This window comes from Plecotus auritus (assembly GCF_963455305.1).
Source record: "Plecotus auritus genome assembly, chromosome: 5".
Taxonomy (NCBI): Eukaryota; Metazoa; Chordata; class Mammalia; order Chiroptera; family Vespertilionidae; genus Plecotus; species Plecotus auritus.
In genome coordinates, this window is record NC_137776.1 from 177,239,752 (window position 1) to 177,254,930 (window position 15,179).

Here is a 15,179-nt window from a genome sequence, read left to right on the forward strand (position 1 = left end):
TAAAGTTGATTTAAACTGTTTCAACCCTCTCTGCTTTAAGTTCCTTATCTGTCAAGCTGGGGATAATACCAGGCACACTTAACCAAGAAAATATAAAGGGCAAGAAGTAAGGGTTCAATAGATATTGGTTTTTTCTCTTTACACACTTCTTTTGTGTAGCACTCATCAAATGAGGATAAAACTATTTAACTCGGGATAAAACTTCCCCTTCAAAGAATAGATAAGGACCGTGTAAGCTGGCCACTGACTTGCTCAGGACACCCTCAAAACCTACAGACCATTTTTAATGTTGTGAAGATGAGAGTATGAATGTATCACAGTAGGAACTTGGGAGAAGAAAGTCTTAAGCAAATGGCGTATGAGTAATGCCAGGGAACTGCGATGTACGAGCACAGGGCGAGTAGAGATCAGCCAGGTCGCATCACTAACAGGGAACAGCAAACCAAACATAAATAATCTCCAGTAAAAGGCTTCCCCCAATCCGGCCATACCTCCCTGGGCTGTGACTGTTGGTGACTTGGGCATTCACTGACAAAAGGGAAGCTGCCCCCCAGAGAACAAGGACTTCATGCCTGCCATCGCATTGACTTTTAAAAATAATTTTGTGAGGGTGGCATTCTTATCCCCATATAACAAACGGAAAGCCTGTGGTTCAGAGAGGAAGTGATTTCCAAGGTTTCCCATCTCTTAAGAAGCAGCTCTCCTGGAATTCCAGTTTCCTTAGCCTGCAGTGAATGGGTGACTACAACACAGGTGGAGTACCTCTCGAACACCTGAATACTCCATTGCGCATTTACAAGCTTCCCCGATTCCAACGCCCCCAGGAAGTGAATATATTAAGATAAGAAATTAGACACATACTAGATAGTAATTGCTACCTAATAAAACTTTGCCAATTCACTGAAGTTTGAAGCAGTCAATCAACATCTGTGGATTTCTAACACTCCTGGTAGCTCCAGGCTAAGCCCAAAAAGTTTTAAATACCTTGCTCTTGTTTCATTATAAAACAGGAACCAGCCAAGTATATGTCAAGGGAGCCCTGTGAAGGCATCATTTAAGTAGAGATTTTCTTTCCTATTTTACAATTGAGGAGCTAAGGTTCAGAAAGGTACAGCAACTTGCCTGGAGTCACACAGGTGAGAAAAGGCAGAGTCCAGATTAGCACCAGGTTTAGCGATACACCAGGGAGCTTTTAGCTTCACATGTTGTTTATTACTGACCTGCGTTTGCGTGTGTCACGGAAGAGCCTTAATATCTGGGATCCGGTTCCGAGCCTGTCTGATCTTAGACCCAACCTGCTCTGTTCTGGATAGGAGTTCCCTGGGCTCTCAGGTCAGCTGGCTTCCTGCTTGCTTTGGCACATGTGAGGAGGCCCTGGTGAGAGGTGAGGAGGAAGATGGAAGGGAGAAGCTGTGTGTCTCCTGTTTCCCTGCCTGGGGTATTGTCCAGCATGGTTCTCCTCCTCTTTGAGTCAGGCACCCACTGCACAGGCCCACAGGTTCCAGCTGTGGTCAGGTGACCCAGCACTGGACCCAGGAAACCACCACCGCTGTTGCTCATCTCTGGATTATCTCTCAGCTCCTCCCTCTATCAGCTGAATAACCATTTCCTTGAATTATTTTCTTAGAAACACCTGAAGGGGTTTCTGTTGTCCTCCTTATATCCTGATTGATACACTGATCAAGCTGTTGGACCAGGGGGACCAAGTGGCAGCCTGTGGTCCTGGGCTGAGACAGCTATGTGGTGGCTGGGCTCTATGTCTCAAGACCACCTGTTGGCTACAAAGCTCTGTCTGGCCAGATAAGAAATGCTTTGGAAAATAGACATGCTTTTCTTTTCTGAGGTTCATAGCTATGAGACGGGTAAAATGAACACAGTTGGTATCCTAATTCCATGGCCTTAGAGCAAGAAAAATTCATCATATTCATTTAGCTACAGCAGCATTTCCCAAACTGTGGGGAGGAGTAGGAGATGCATGGAATGTTAATAGGTATTCTGGGGAGAACAGGCTTTTGAAAAATGCTAGGTTAAACCAAGTTAACTAGATTTCTTTATAGCAGGGCTTCAATAATATGCATTTAAATATCTAAGAGAAAAGTTACAGTATGCAATATATGACGAGCCCAAATTTTACGTGTTCAGAAAACATAACATCGTGTGGATCTACTATTTCAAGGAACACTGTTCTGGAAATGCTGGTTTTTGGGATTGGTGCTGAAACCCTCTTGTGGCCTTCTAGGTTTTTCCTGGCCTGGAGCCCACCCCTTCTCCACCTCCTCCTTGGACACACTCCTTTTCTCTGTCTGTGCTCCGGTCACAGCTCTGACCAGGCCACGTAGTTTCAACGCCCCTTGCCTGTGCACAAGCTACTTACTGTCTGCCCCCGATCATGGGGAAATGCTACTTTCCCACAAGGCGCCATCCCAGGTGCATCCTTCCCTGGAAGCTTTCTCTGGGCGCCAGGGGGAAGCGATCCCTTCTGCCTTGGATGTCAATGCCTGGACAGCACTCTGCTACAGCAGTTACCACACCTCGGGGCAACTCTGCTTGCTTTCCGTCTCAGCCTCGCACTGTCCTTAAGAACAGTGATCAAATCTTACTTGTCAGTGTGTGCAAGCCAGTGCCCACAGCACAGTGGTCATGAGGTCAGGTTTGTGGGGATACAAATACCCCAGGATTTTAAATATCTGTTTCATTTTTTGCTACCACAGCTTGATTATAATTGACTTAAAACTCGTTAAAGCAAATAAAAGTTCCATTGTTATGATAATCCCAAATAAATTAACCTTATATTAGTGTAGCTATTTTTATTATGTGGACAATAACGGTTTTTAAAAAATCCTAAAATCAATTTAAAAACTACGCTGAAGAAAGTTCAGCGCCAGGATTAACACTGCGGTGAGAAAGTTCGCCACTAGGTGTCAGCCCAGGAAAAGAGGAGGGAGGGCTGCACGGGCAAGTGGTTTACTTTTCATCCAATTATCAACATAAATGTCAAAAACTTTAACAAAATATTAAGCAATTAAAGTGATCTATTAAAGGAATGTTTTAAAAAAGATATCTAAAATGTTGACATTTCCCCTTTGCAAAATAGTTTATAAATGGTGTTAGTTTAACCTGCATTTTTCAAGACAAGAAACATTTGCACAGATTAGAGACACTGACTCCGAAGAGGAAACCAGCTCAGTTTTCTTCTGAAATGCCCTGAAACTGTATACAATACGGACCATATGGTAATCACCATTGTGGCAAGTGGTCAGAGGAAAGAGCGTGGTTGCTAGAATTGGGCAGATGGAAGGTTCAAATCCTGGCTCTGCCACTTCTTAAAAAGTAACATAACTGTTCTTCACCTTGGTTTCCCATCAGTGAAATGGGGCTACACTACGCTCTACATATGAGGACTATAAACACCAAATAAGGGAATATATGTTGAGTCTAGCATATAATAAATGCTTCATATTATTTTCTTTTCCTTATGACTTCCAGTCTTAATGCTTTATTTAACAAAGCTGTGTTTCCGCTACCAAACAAAGACATTATTACTAAGAACTATTATCAATTCAGTCACTCCACAGATAATTCTTGAGCACTTTCTATTTATCAGGTTCTGCCCCCAGGATACATGAGTAATCACCACACTCCACCCCTTTCTGGAGCAAGATTCCATTGCTTTGTGAGGGGAGCATAAGACTGAATGTGATGTAGCTGTATGTTTCTGAGAATGTATACACACCCCATAAAAAAATCAGTGTGGATGCATGCTCAATGGGGAGTAGAGGGAAGGAAATTTATAATTGTATCCTCTAATCATCATAAATTCCATAATGTCCTCCATGGAACAAACCCACCACTCACTCCACCTTCTGTTCCTGCGCCTCTACTACGGCTGGGGTATAAGAAAGAATAAGGCAAAATCCTGTTAAGAAGCTCACATGTACATGAAGTCATCATGTGTACATGTTATATCACTGCTTAAAAATGGATCAGAAAGGTTTCCTTTTCAGAGTCTCACAGAAAAAGTAGAAGACCCAAAGTGATATCATTGACTTAAAACACCAGAAACAGCAACCATTTCTCTTTGCTACAGCTTCCACAAAGATACAGTATTTAAAACAGCCACAACGGGATCAGCTTACTCCATTAATGTACTTGCCTGTTGTACTTTCCTAACTAGAACCGAATATTTACTGCACGTGGTGATTTCACAGAGGGCGATCCTCTTCAGATCCTAACTGGCTACCATGCAGCTGCCTTTTGTTCCTTTGTTTGACATTTATACATTCACGCTTGGTGTTTGTGCCAGATTACTCTTCTCATGCTCTGAGATGAAGCTGTGGATGCTTTTTCAAAAACTAAGCATCGATATTGTGCAACACTGAAATGTGACCACCAGTCTTTCTGATGCATAGCATGGGAAAACGGGTATCATTCATTTGTTCATCCATTCATTCAACACACACTTAATGAGCACCTACTAATATTTGACTGTGTCAAGGATACCAAGGAGTACAAAAAATGGTCCCACCCTATGAGAACAAAGTAGGAAAGCAGCCAGATTATTAAAGGAGATTTAAAAAACTCTTAGAATTTAAAGCCTAGAATTCCTTCTGGATAGTCTAAGATACACTAACTGTGTTCTATTTTTCAAGTATTTTAGAACATAGGAGAATTTAATTTTCATCATATTTAGTGATGCTCTTTGAAATCATTCAGTGCAGCTTGATCATCCTGTTTAAGTGTATTTCCTGCCAGTTCTCATCTCTCACTTAAGGACCTACTTTTTATGGGTAGTCTGCTTCTAAAACAATGGTTCTCAGTTCAGCCATCATTCATTGTGTGGCTCCAAGGTGCCAGGACTCTCAAACTGTGTTTGTGAGCAATGTTGGTGTCCCGGGGAGGTGGACGGTGGAGATTTGGTGCTAATATCAAACAATGGTCCTCTTATCCCAATAGGCAAAAATGTTTTGATGAAATAGAAAAAAAAGATTCTCAATGATATTTTCTCTTGTGCATTTTTAAAACTGATTCTAATGCATTTCTTAATTTTAAACTCTTGGTACCTACCACCTCCTCTAGCCTGTAAGTGCTAGTGAGCAATAACATGAATAAATAAATATCAAATAAATATTGAAGGGAATAACATGTGATTTCTTACAAATCTTTCTTGTATCTCTTGAGATAGAAGCCAGACTCTCACAGTAAAGGATAGGAACAAACAGGCCAGAATTTAATTGTTTTTTGAATAGTGTCAGGGAGTCTGACACTTGCTGACAAGTATGGCCACCACTATTCCAGGGCATGGTGGTCTCAGTCTCCTCTTCTTCCTCCTTTACCTACCTTCTTGTCCTCCAGGAATTGTCACTATCACTTAGCTGATATCTACTACCAAGAAAAACATTGTGCTGAGTTTTACACATGTTGTTATTTTTTCTCAATAGTCCTACAAGGTTGGCATTATTTCCATTTTAGGGATGAAAAATTGAGGATTAGAGAGGTCAAGTGACTTTAAGGTCATCTTCTGGTCGACGATAAGAGCCAGTATTAAAACCCAAGTGAATCCAAAGACCATAATCTTTCTATCACACCTGGTGGCCTCCTTAGCCATTTAAGAGCCACAGAGCTATGGGTCCCCTGAGTCCCAGTGGTGACAGCACCTCCCCTTACCCTTGCTTCATTCCCAGGACATGATCTTGACTTGGGATGAATACTAACATGAAAAAATGGTCCCTTCTCTAGCCCATAGATTCCTGCTGTCAATGCATCTGTTAGCTAGGCCTGTAGGTTTGGGCTATAATTCCCTGTCTGCTTGACTAAAATAAACTAGAAAATAAGGAAGTCTTTCACAAACTTTTCCTACAGAGCATTCATAGGTACATAGCCATGCTTCACAAACACACTACTGATCACTTAAAAACAGTATGGGCTTTGTGTGAAAAACAATTCAGTGGTTCTTCAAAAAGTTAAACATGAAATTACTGTATGGCCCAGCAATTCCACTTAGAAGTATACACCAAAAGAAGTGAAAACAGGCCCTCAGACAGATACATGTACAGGAATGTGCACAGCAGCATTATTCTCAACTAGAGGCCTGGTGCATGAAATTCGTGCACCGGTGGAGGGGTGGTGTCCCTCAGCCCAGCCTGCACCCTCTCCAATCTGGGACCCCTCTCACAATCCAGGACTGCTGGCTCCCAATTGCTCGCCTGCCTGCCTTGCTGATTGCCCCTAACCGCTTCTGACTGCCAGCCTGATCACCCCATAACCACTCCCCTGACAGCCTGATTGATGCCTAACTGCTCCCCTGCCAGCCTGATTACCCCTAACTGCTTCTGCCTGTTAGCCTGATCACCCCCTAACCCAGGGGTGGGCAAACTTTTTGACTCGAGGGCCACAATGGGTTCTTAAACTGGACCGGAGGACCGGAACAAAAGCATGGATGAAGTGTTTGTGTGAACTAATATAAATTCAAAGTAAAGGAGCGGAGGGGAGAGCAAGAGAACCCTCTGCTCTTTCGGCTCCGCAGGCCGGATAGAACAGCCGAATGGGCCGGATCCGGCCTGCGGGCCGTAGTTTGCCCATGGCTGCCCTAACCACTCCCCTGACAGCCTGATTGATGCCTAACTGCTCCCCTGACAGCCTGATTGCCCCCAACTGCCCTTCCCTGCAGGCCTGGTCACCCCCAACTTCCCTCCTCTGCTGGCCTGGTGACCCCTAACTGCCCTCCCCTGCAGGCTTGATTGCCCCCAACTGCCCTCCCTTGCAGGCCTGGTCCCTCCCAACTGCCCTCCCCAGCTGGCCATCTTGTGGCGTCCATCTTGTGTCCACATGGGGGCAGCCATCTTGTGTGTTGGAGTGATGGTCAATTTTCATATTACTCTTTTATTAGATAGGATAGAGGCCTGGTGCATGGGTGGGGGCCAGCTGGTTTGCCCTGAAGGGTGTCCCGTATCAGGGTGGGGTTTCCTTGGGGCGTGGGGCAGCCTGGGCGAGGGGCCTATGGTGGTTTGCAGGCCGGCCCCCCTCCCCCCCGGTGACCCAAGCAGAGGCCCTGGTATCTGGGATTTATTTATCTTCTATAATTGAAACTTTGTAGCCTTGAGTGGAGGCCTGGGCCAGCCAGGGTGTGCGGGAATTTTGGCTTCCTCCATTGCCTGGGAAACCCAAGCCTCCTGCTCGCTCCATGGCACAGCCATCTTGGTTGGGTTAATTTGCATACTAGCTCCTGATTGGCTGGTGGGCATGGCTTGTGGGTGTAGCAGAGGTATGGTCAATTTGCATATTACTCTTCTATTAGATAGGATAGTTAAAAGGTGGAAACAGCCCTTGTCCAACAACAAATGAATGGATAAACAAAATGTGGTATATCCATAAGGTTAGAATATTATTCAGACTTAAAAAGGGATGAAGTTCTGACACATGCTACAATGTGAAAGCCAGACACAAAAGGACAAATATGGTGTAATTCCACTTATATGAAACATCTAAAATAGGCAAATTCGTAGAGGTGGAAAGTAGACTGGAGGTTCCCAAGGGCTGGGGGAGGGGAAATGGAGAGTTATTACCTAATGGATATAGAGTTTCTGTCATATAGGGTTGTGAATGTAATGAATGTCCCTGAATTATATCCTTATAATTCAGGGACAAAGATGGCAAATTTTATGTTATATATCTTTTACTACAATTAAAAAGACCAAAAGCCTGGGCTCCAGGACAGATGTGGATTCAAGTCCCAGCTTTGCCCTTCCCAGACTGTCTGGAGGCACACGCACCAGAACCTATTGTTTTAAGATTCCTCAAACCGTTGTTTTCCTTTAGCACCAGATGGAGGCACAGATAAATGAGTGTGTCCCTCACGATGTCCTGGGTATCCTCTGCTGGCCTAGGTGGAGGGCAGGGAGCGCGCCCCATGAAGGGCTCTTCATTCATTCCATTTTTTGAGCTGCTCTGAGGCTGAGTCAAAGAAAATTTGCTTCCCTACCATGTTGTGAGGAGTTGGCACCCACAGTCAGGCTCCTGCACGCAGACTTGTATTTCTCTACTCAGAAGGCTTCGAAATAGAATATTTCAAAGCTTTATTCATAAAGATGTTTAGTGGAATATTAATTATAATGCTCAGATATTGGAAATAATCTGAATGTCCAACATGAGAAAGTGGTTATAGACACTATGGTAGCTGTACTTGATAAAATAGTCTGCAGCTATGTAAAAATGCATGTTAAATGAGGAGAAACGAACTTTTAACTTAAATTTGATAGCAGCTATATAAACACTATGCAAATGAAAAATAATTAAAGAGAATATACAAAAGTTAATTGAGGTACTTTTGTTAGTTCCGTGTGACTATAGTGCTATTTTAATTTTTCTAGTTTACAAATATTTTCCTATTGCTTATTACACTAAAAATCACAGATAAAAAGTTTTTGTTTTTTTTGTTTTTTGTTTTTAAATCATGAGCTCAATGATGTTACTCATTCAGGAGACAGATATACATGGTGTTTTCTGACCTGCTCCAACACAGCCTTGCCCATTCATGCTTGAAAGCCAGGCTATCAATCTGCTTTTATCTTAACTTCTCTGTCTTCCAGGGATTTTAGGTGGATAAATATGACTCAGCAGAATCATGTGCACAATCAGGGGCTGTAAGGAAGGTGATGCCAGTGGACCCACAGCTGAAGCTGGAAGCCAGGCCTCTGGGGATGAAAGGAACAAGCTGGACTGGAGGAGCTGGCTGCTGCCTGCACAGCCTCCTTCACAGACACCCTGGCTGGCTGTCGACTGCCCCCAGCCCAGCATTCACCTCTGTGGGCAGGGGCTGTGCTCCACGCATCCTGGGGATGCCCAGCCAGCAGGTTGGTCCAGAGAGCGCCACATGAGCTTGTTGAATAAACAATCACAGATGTTCCATCTATACTGGCCTTCCCAGACTCTGGCACAGAACAGGATGCGTCTTAAAGTACCAACAGCCATCCGTTTTGCCTTCTGATCTAACATTTACCAAGGATCTGCAGCGGCCAAACAAGGGAACATACACTCTCACATGCACTGTCTTAAGATGAATTCAGGTAGCATGAGCTATGAAATGAGAAACTGAACAGAAAAAGGGGTGAAATTAGAAGACACAGTCTATTTTTGAAAGTTCTTTAAAACTAAGGCTACTGCGCTATGAAATGTCTTCAAAGAGAGGGCAGCGGGCTAGTGGTATTCAGATTTCATGATGATATAGTTTTAAACAAAGGAGAAGTAAAAGTAAGATTCTTGTTAAAATTCATTTGTTCTGCACAGGCAGGAGAAAGGAACTTCCAAGGCAAATTCAAGAACCACACTGCTACCCACATCCTCCACAAGTTGCAATCTTCCACCAAGCTGAGAAAGGATCCTTGGCTTAGCAATTAAAATCATTTGTCTTTTATCCCCTTCTTGCCAAAAAGGACCCCAGCCCTAACTAGTTAATCCCTAACACACACAGCTACTCCCAGAGTTGCCTGGCAACTGCTAGGAGGCGTGTCAGAGAGCAAGAAAGGCCTAAATAAATGAGCTGCAGCCTGGCTGCGCTTGACATGGATAAAGGGGGGTTTTCCGAATGGAGCTGCCTGGCTGCTTGTGGTTCTGTCATTTAAGTGGAGATGAACAAGTTGGCTTGGCCGATATTGTTAAATATCTTGGGCTTTGCACCTTATATTCTCCGGGTGACTGAGAAATGGGTCACATGCCCTGCGATTTGCAGACACTCTCCCCTCTGCCGGCAGCAGCCACCTAAAGCTACAGAGAGGGCAGGATGCAATGCACACACACTGAGCGAGACCCAGCGCCAGCCCCAGCCCAGAAGCTTCCCTGTGCCTTTATGTCTTTCCATCCACTGTTCCCAAATACACTCATTGATGCCTGCACTATGCCATGACCCATGCCCGGTGCTGGGGCACAAAAAGAAAGAGTTATAAAAGTGGAACATGTGCAAAGCAGAACAAAGACAGGTGAGAGGGTGTGGTGGAAGGAACCTGAGTTTTGGAGTCAGGATGGCCCAAGTCTGTCCCCTAGCTCTCCTACTTACCAAAAGTCACCCACAATCTGAGCCTCTATCTCCCATCTGTGAAATGGATAGTAAAGGGCAGTGGAGGGGAATTACTGAAACAACTGAGATGAACCAAGCTCTGGCCTTGGGGAAGGCTGCTGAGCAGGTAGGAGACGTGGCTGTCACTGGACACCCTTTGAGCTCACTTCCTGACCCTCAGGAGAGTCTTTTGGAATCACTCCCCTGGCCCTGAAGAGAGGCACCAGTGAGCACTGTCGAGTCCATCATATTTCATGTTTAAAAACCAAGTTCCTGGGACTGTGCAGTGACCCGAGTCTCAGGACTGCACCCACTGGCCCAGTGGGAAGCCACACCCCACACCCCAAAACCCCTCCACTTTGGCCTGTTCTCCCACTGCTGGCTGCTGCTCAGATACGCCCGGCAATCTGCCTTAGAGGCGGCTCCCGTCCGCCACCACCTGCCCTGGCCACCATCTTTCTCCCGCACCTTGTATATCAAAGGCCTTCAGTGTACTCCATCCTTTGACCCAGGGATTATGGGTCATGTCAGGGATTATGCCTCAGGAAATAATTCAGAGCATGCCTGAAGATTTATCCAAAGATGTTCCCCACAGTGTGCTTTAAAATTGTGAAAGGTGCCTAACAAAAGCCACAGCGCTGGGCCGATGTGATGGGCCTGGGTACTGATCTCAGATCGCAGGAACCTGATAAAAGTCTCTGCGAGTGGGGCCCAGGCTGCCCTCCTAAGAGGCCCACAGGTGATTCTGATCCACAGCCAAGACCGTGAGCCACTGGAGCCACCTGATGGGATACGCACAGCCATTATGAATGATGTTTTAAGAAGAATTTTCACTTGCTATGAATAAATGCTTACAACATACTAAAAGGCAAACCCAAACAATTGGGGACTAGATTGCTTTGCTGGTAATTTCTCAACTGCCTAAAAGTAAAATCCCAAAACCCAAATCCAAATGAAACAAAAAGGACCCGAAAAATCCTGGGACCTAGGTAGAAACATGCTAACATGTTATCTTAACTCCAGATGATAGGATTGTGGGTGTTTTCTCATTCGAGTCCTCAGTTACTTTAAATATTTCTTACCGGGAGCTGGTGTTTTTAGAATCGGAGAAACACAAGTGGCCTGAGGAGGCTGCTCTATCCCCTCAGCACTGGGAGCCGGCCACTCTGGAGGCTCGTCCCAGTGAACATCCCCCACACCACCCCCATGTGACAAGTGCAAGTACAGCCATAAACTTCTCCAGAGGAGCAACTTGTGCCTAATGATATGCCCAGCAATACATACCAAGACTCAACCGCCTATGGATTCTAGACATACTCATAGCAACTATAGGATCACTGTAAGAGGGGACTATTAATGTCTGTCAGTGCTCAGCTTCCCAAGGAAAGGACTGAGCCAATTGCCTCATTCTCATTTTAGAGATGGGAAGACGCCAGTGTTTTCCTTGGATTATACCAGCTCTCAAAATGACACCAGACCTGGCTGGTTTGGCTGGGCACAAGGTCAGGACAAAGAATCAGAGCCACCTCCCTCAGAGACAAGCCGGACATGGTGAACTTGCTTTAAACCGAAGGGCCTGAGAGGACCTAGGAAAGAATTTCTTAGGAAAAAGAGTGCATCCCCCTTTCTGTTATGTGATCATGACCGTGCCTGAAGCACAGGCAGCATAGAGAGTCAGGCCTAAGTGTTGATGAAAGATGAGAAGCAAGGAGGGTGGTGGCATTTGGCTACTGTTCCTGTGCACCACGGCCCTGGCCACGTCACAGAGAATGTGACCTGGCTGAAGAAAAAGCACGGAGTCTGCTATTACTCTGTGTCACTTAGACACATGATGGAGTCCTAGTGATAAGAAAACATCCTTACCTACAGGCAACGTGACCCACTCCAACTAGGCTGGCTGTGGCTGCCATCGCTCCTGAGAGAAAAGGGCTCTCAGCCAGGTTCCCCTCCAAATTTCTCTGCTCCATGGAGTGACCCAGGCCCCTGGGCCAATTTCTCCATTACCTTGGCCAAGAGTAGGCTGAATAGAGGGTATCCGGTGCAAACTTCTTACTGAAGCTGGGAGAGTTGGTACTTTCATTGGTTTTACGGTTAACCTGTTGTCTTCATACCTTAGCAATAACTAGCTGTTATTGTTAGGTATCACAGGCAGGCAGGGGACAGTAATGGGGCCATGGGGTCTTAGAAAGTTTGAAGTGCCATGGATGTGGATAACACTGCTTCCCAGGCCTCAGCATACTTTATAGTCATTCACACCAAGACCACCATAGGAGCCTCTAAGAAGTGAATCCCCCAGGATGCTTTACTTTCTCAAGGGTGGGGATGAGGTTCCTATAGCGGACAAGGGCAGTGAGGCAGTGGGAAATCATGGCTGTGGGACTAACTGGCTCCTCCACTGCTTAGCAAGTCACATCTCTTCTCTGAGCCTCAGTTTCTACACTGGTAAAACGGAGATGATTATTACTGCCTCAGTCTCACTGTGAATCGCAGTGAGCGCCGGGCACTGTAGTTAACAAAGGGATCTTTACATTCACAGGAGCAGTTAGTGTGCCTCACTCATGGCCATGAGGCTTCCTTGTGCTACGAGGTAGGGATGCTCCCTGTGCCTCCCCCCTGCCCCCCGTCCCCCATACAGATGCACAACCTCTTCTAGGTGAATTCAACAACCAGGCGAATTGCAGGTTTCTCGTGGGCCCTGAGGTATGTTTCTTAGCCCTGACCAAACATGGGTTTATAACATGCCAACAAGTTACTCACTGGCTCAATTTTCAGAGCGTTCCGGTAGCTGCCGAAGAAAGCAGCCTGGGCCTTGAGGAAGGCTCTGGCCACACCGTCGCCAGTGGTGGTGGAGACCTTCTTTAGCCGGCTCTTCAGTGAAGAGATCTGGTGACGGAGAGAAAGAAGACAAGTTAAAGGCAGGGCTGGAGGAGGATGTCTGGCTAAGAGCTCTAGAAAATCCCTGGCCGGAATCGACTTGATACCTTGGCTGCTGGGAGAGCAAAAATGCATTCAGTGTTGGGGCAGGTTTTTGACATTCAAATGAATGTTGCTTTTATTAGAGCATATCTAATGAAAACACAAACAAAACCACTTTCTAAGCAGTTACAATGAGCCAAGTAAGTGTTTCACATTAAATTTCCAATTTAATTATTTCAGTAATCCTGCAAGGAAGAAATTAGTGTTCCCATCTTATAAGGGTGAACCAGTCTCAGAGACGGTCGATCACATGCCTTGGAACAAACCTAAGAAGTGGCCAAGTCACAATATGAATGGGAGCCTGTTCATCTGACCCCGAATTACACAAAGATTTTCACTTCCAATTCCATTCCCTTTTCACATTACTTACAAATATTAGAATAAGTGATTTATAATACTTAATATATTATCTATCTACATATATAAAAGGCTAATATGCTAAATGTCTGACTGTCCGATTGGTCCCTATGATGCAAACTGGGGGCAGATGCTCAACATAGGAGGTGCTGAGCTGCAGTGACTTGGCAGCAGCAGTTCTCAGGTGATGCACCCTGAAATCAGAAAGGAGGGAGCCCGATTCCTCGTGGGCTGGGCGATTCCACCTTCGGCCGTGGGTTATGTTGTTGTTGGGGCTGAATCTGGTTTATTGCACACTTGTGTTTGCATTCCACACCCTGTACCACAGCAACTTTGCAGAATACCCTCTTGCACTCCGGGACCCCTCAGGGGATGTTCCAGGCTAAGGGACCCCACCTGCCGAAGGGACCCCGCTCCCTCTTCAGATGCCGAGGAGGAACCGCAGGAGGTTGGCTACAGGGCATGTCCGGACCATCTCACCCAGTCCCCACTGGCCACCTTCTAATTAATTTCCTTTCAATGTGCACAAATCTGTACACTGGGTCACTAGTGTACAATAAATAAACATATGTTACTAGTGGCCCGGTGCACAAAATTCATGCACGTTAAAAGGGAATTAATTAGAATTTTGGGAATATTGCTGTTTGCCCTTTCTCTATAATAGAAGTGTCAGAGATGAAAGAAAATTAGTAAAATGTATATGAAAATATCCCTCCTGTCAGAGTCTGGGGCGCACTGTGAGACCCAGAGTCAAGTCCCCTGGGCCCGACGCCGGGGTGGGGGGCACAGCCTCAGGTCCCCCAGCCCCAGCACTGGGGTGGGGGGGCGCGGCCTCAGGTCCCCCAGCTCAAGCGCCAGGGTGGGGGGTGCAGCTTCAGGTCCCCCGGCCCAGCCTCAGGTCCCTCAGCCCTGGTGCAAGGGCACAACGACCATTTGCATATTAGCTCTTTATTATATAGGATTATATAGCTCACACCTGATACTCTAAAGCAGCGGTCGCCAACTGGTGGTCCATAGACCACTGGTGGTGTGTGAGGTCTGAAAGGTTGGCGACCGCTGCTCTAAAGGAATAGCAGCAGCTTATAGATAAGCACTCACATGCTAAAATAAAATAGATAAGAAAGCCATGGCAATGGGAAAAGTAGCCAGGAATAGATTTAATACGTAAAGATAAGCTATAAGGTCTTACATAGTGGCTAGAAATGAACTTTTGACTTAAGAGCCTCCTAGTGGTCAAGGCAAAAAGGGATACATAAGAAGTAGTGAGATTCTTGGGTCCATTCATGTACCCAGCTGAACACAGATTTTCCCGAAAGTGAGAACTAAATGAGATTCTTCCCATGAGTTCCCAATGTAGGAATGACTATGATGTGATGGCTGTTGCCCTCAACATCAGACAGCATCAAGCTTCCAGGTTTGTTTCTAATATGCCCTTCATTCACCTCAGGATTGCACAACTGCTGGGCACATCATTCACACCATGTTCCATGTGAAAGGTGTCCCTAGAATTGTGCAATGTGGTAGCCTCGAGTCATTCATTCACTCAACAAATATTATTTTCTCAGCACCTAGGTCTGTGTTAGGTGTTGAGGATACAATGGTGAACAAAACTAGACATAAGCTCTGCCCTCATTAAAACTTATACTCTTGTGAGGGAAACACCAATACTATGACATTGCTACTGTGATGAGCCTCTGACCGCTCACCAAGGAGGTCAAGGAAAGCTTCCTGGAGGGAGACAGGCTTGAACTGAGACCTGAAGGATCAGTTGAAGGAGTCATCTTGGCCAAGGGAGGGA

The 15,179-nt window shown here is 45.5% G+C and overlaps 1 protein-coding gene across 2 annotated transcripts in view; it reads right to left on the minus strand.

Moving 5' to 3' along the window:
• The window catches only part of DENND1A (DENN domain containing 1A), a 479,039-nt gene that overhangs the window by 130,091 nt on the left and 333,769 nt on the right, over window positions 1-15,179 (minus strand). For both annotated transcript variants that reach the window (XM_080668038.1, XM_080668037.1), the window contains exon 13: window positions 12,806-12,931. In XM_080668038.1, coding sequence (XP_080524164.1) covers window positions 12,806-12,931 — 126 coding nt within the window. The remainder of the gene's footprint in view (window positions 1-12,805; window positions 12,932-15,179) is intronic.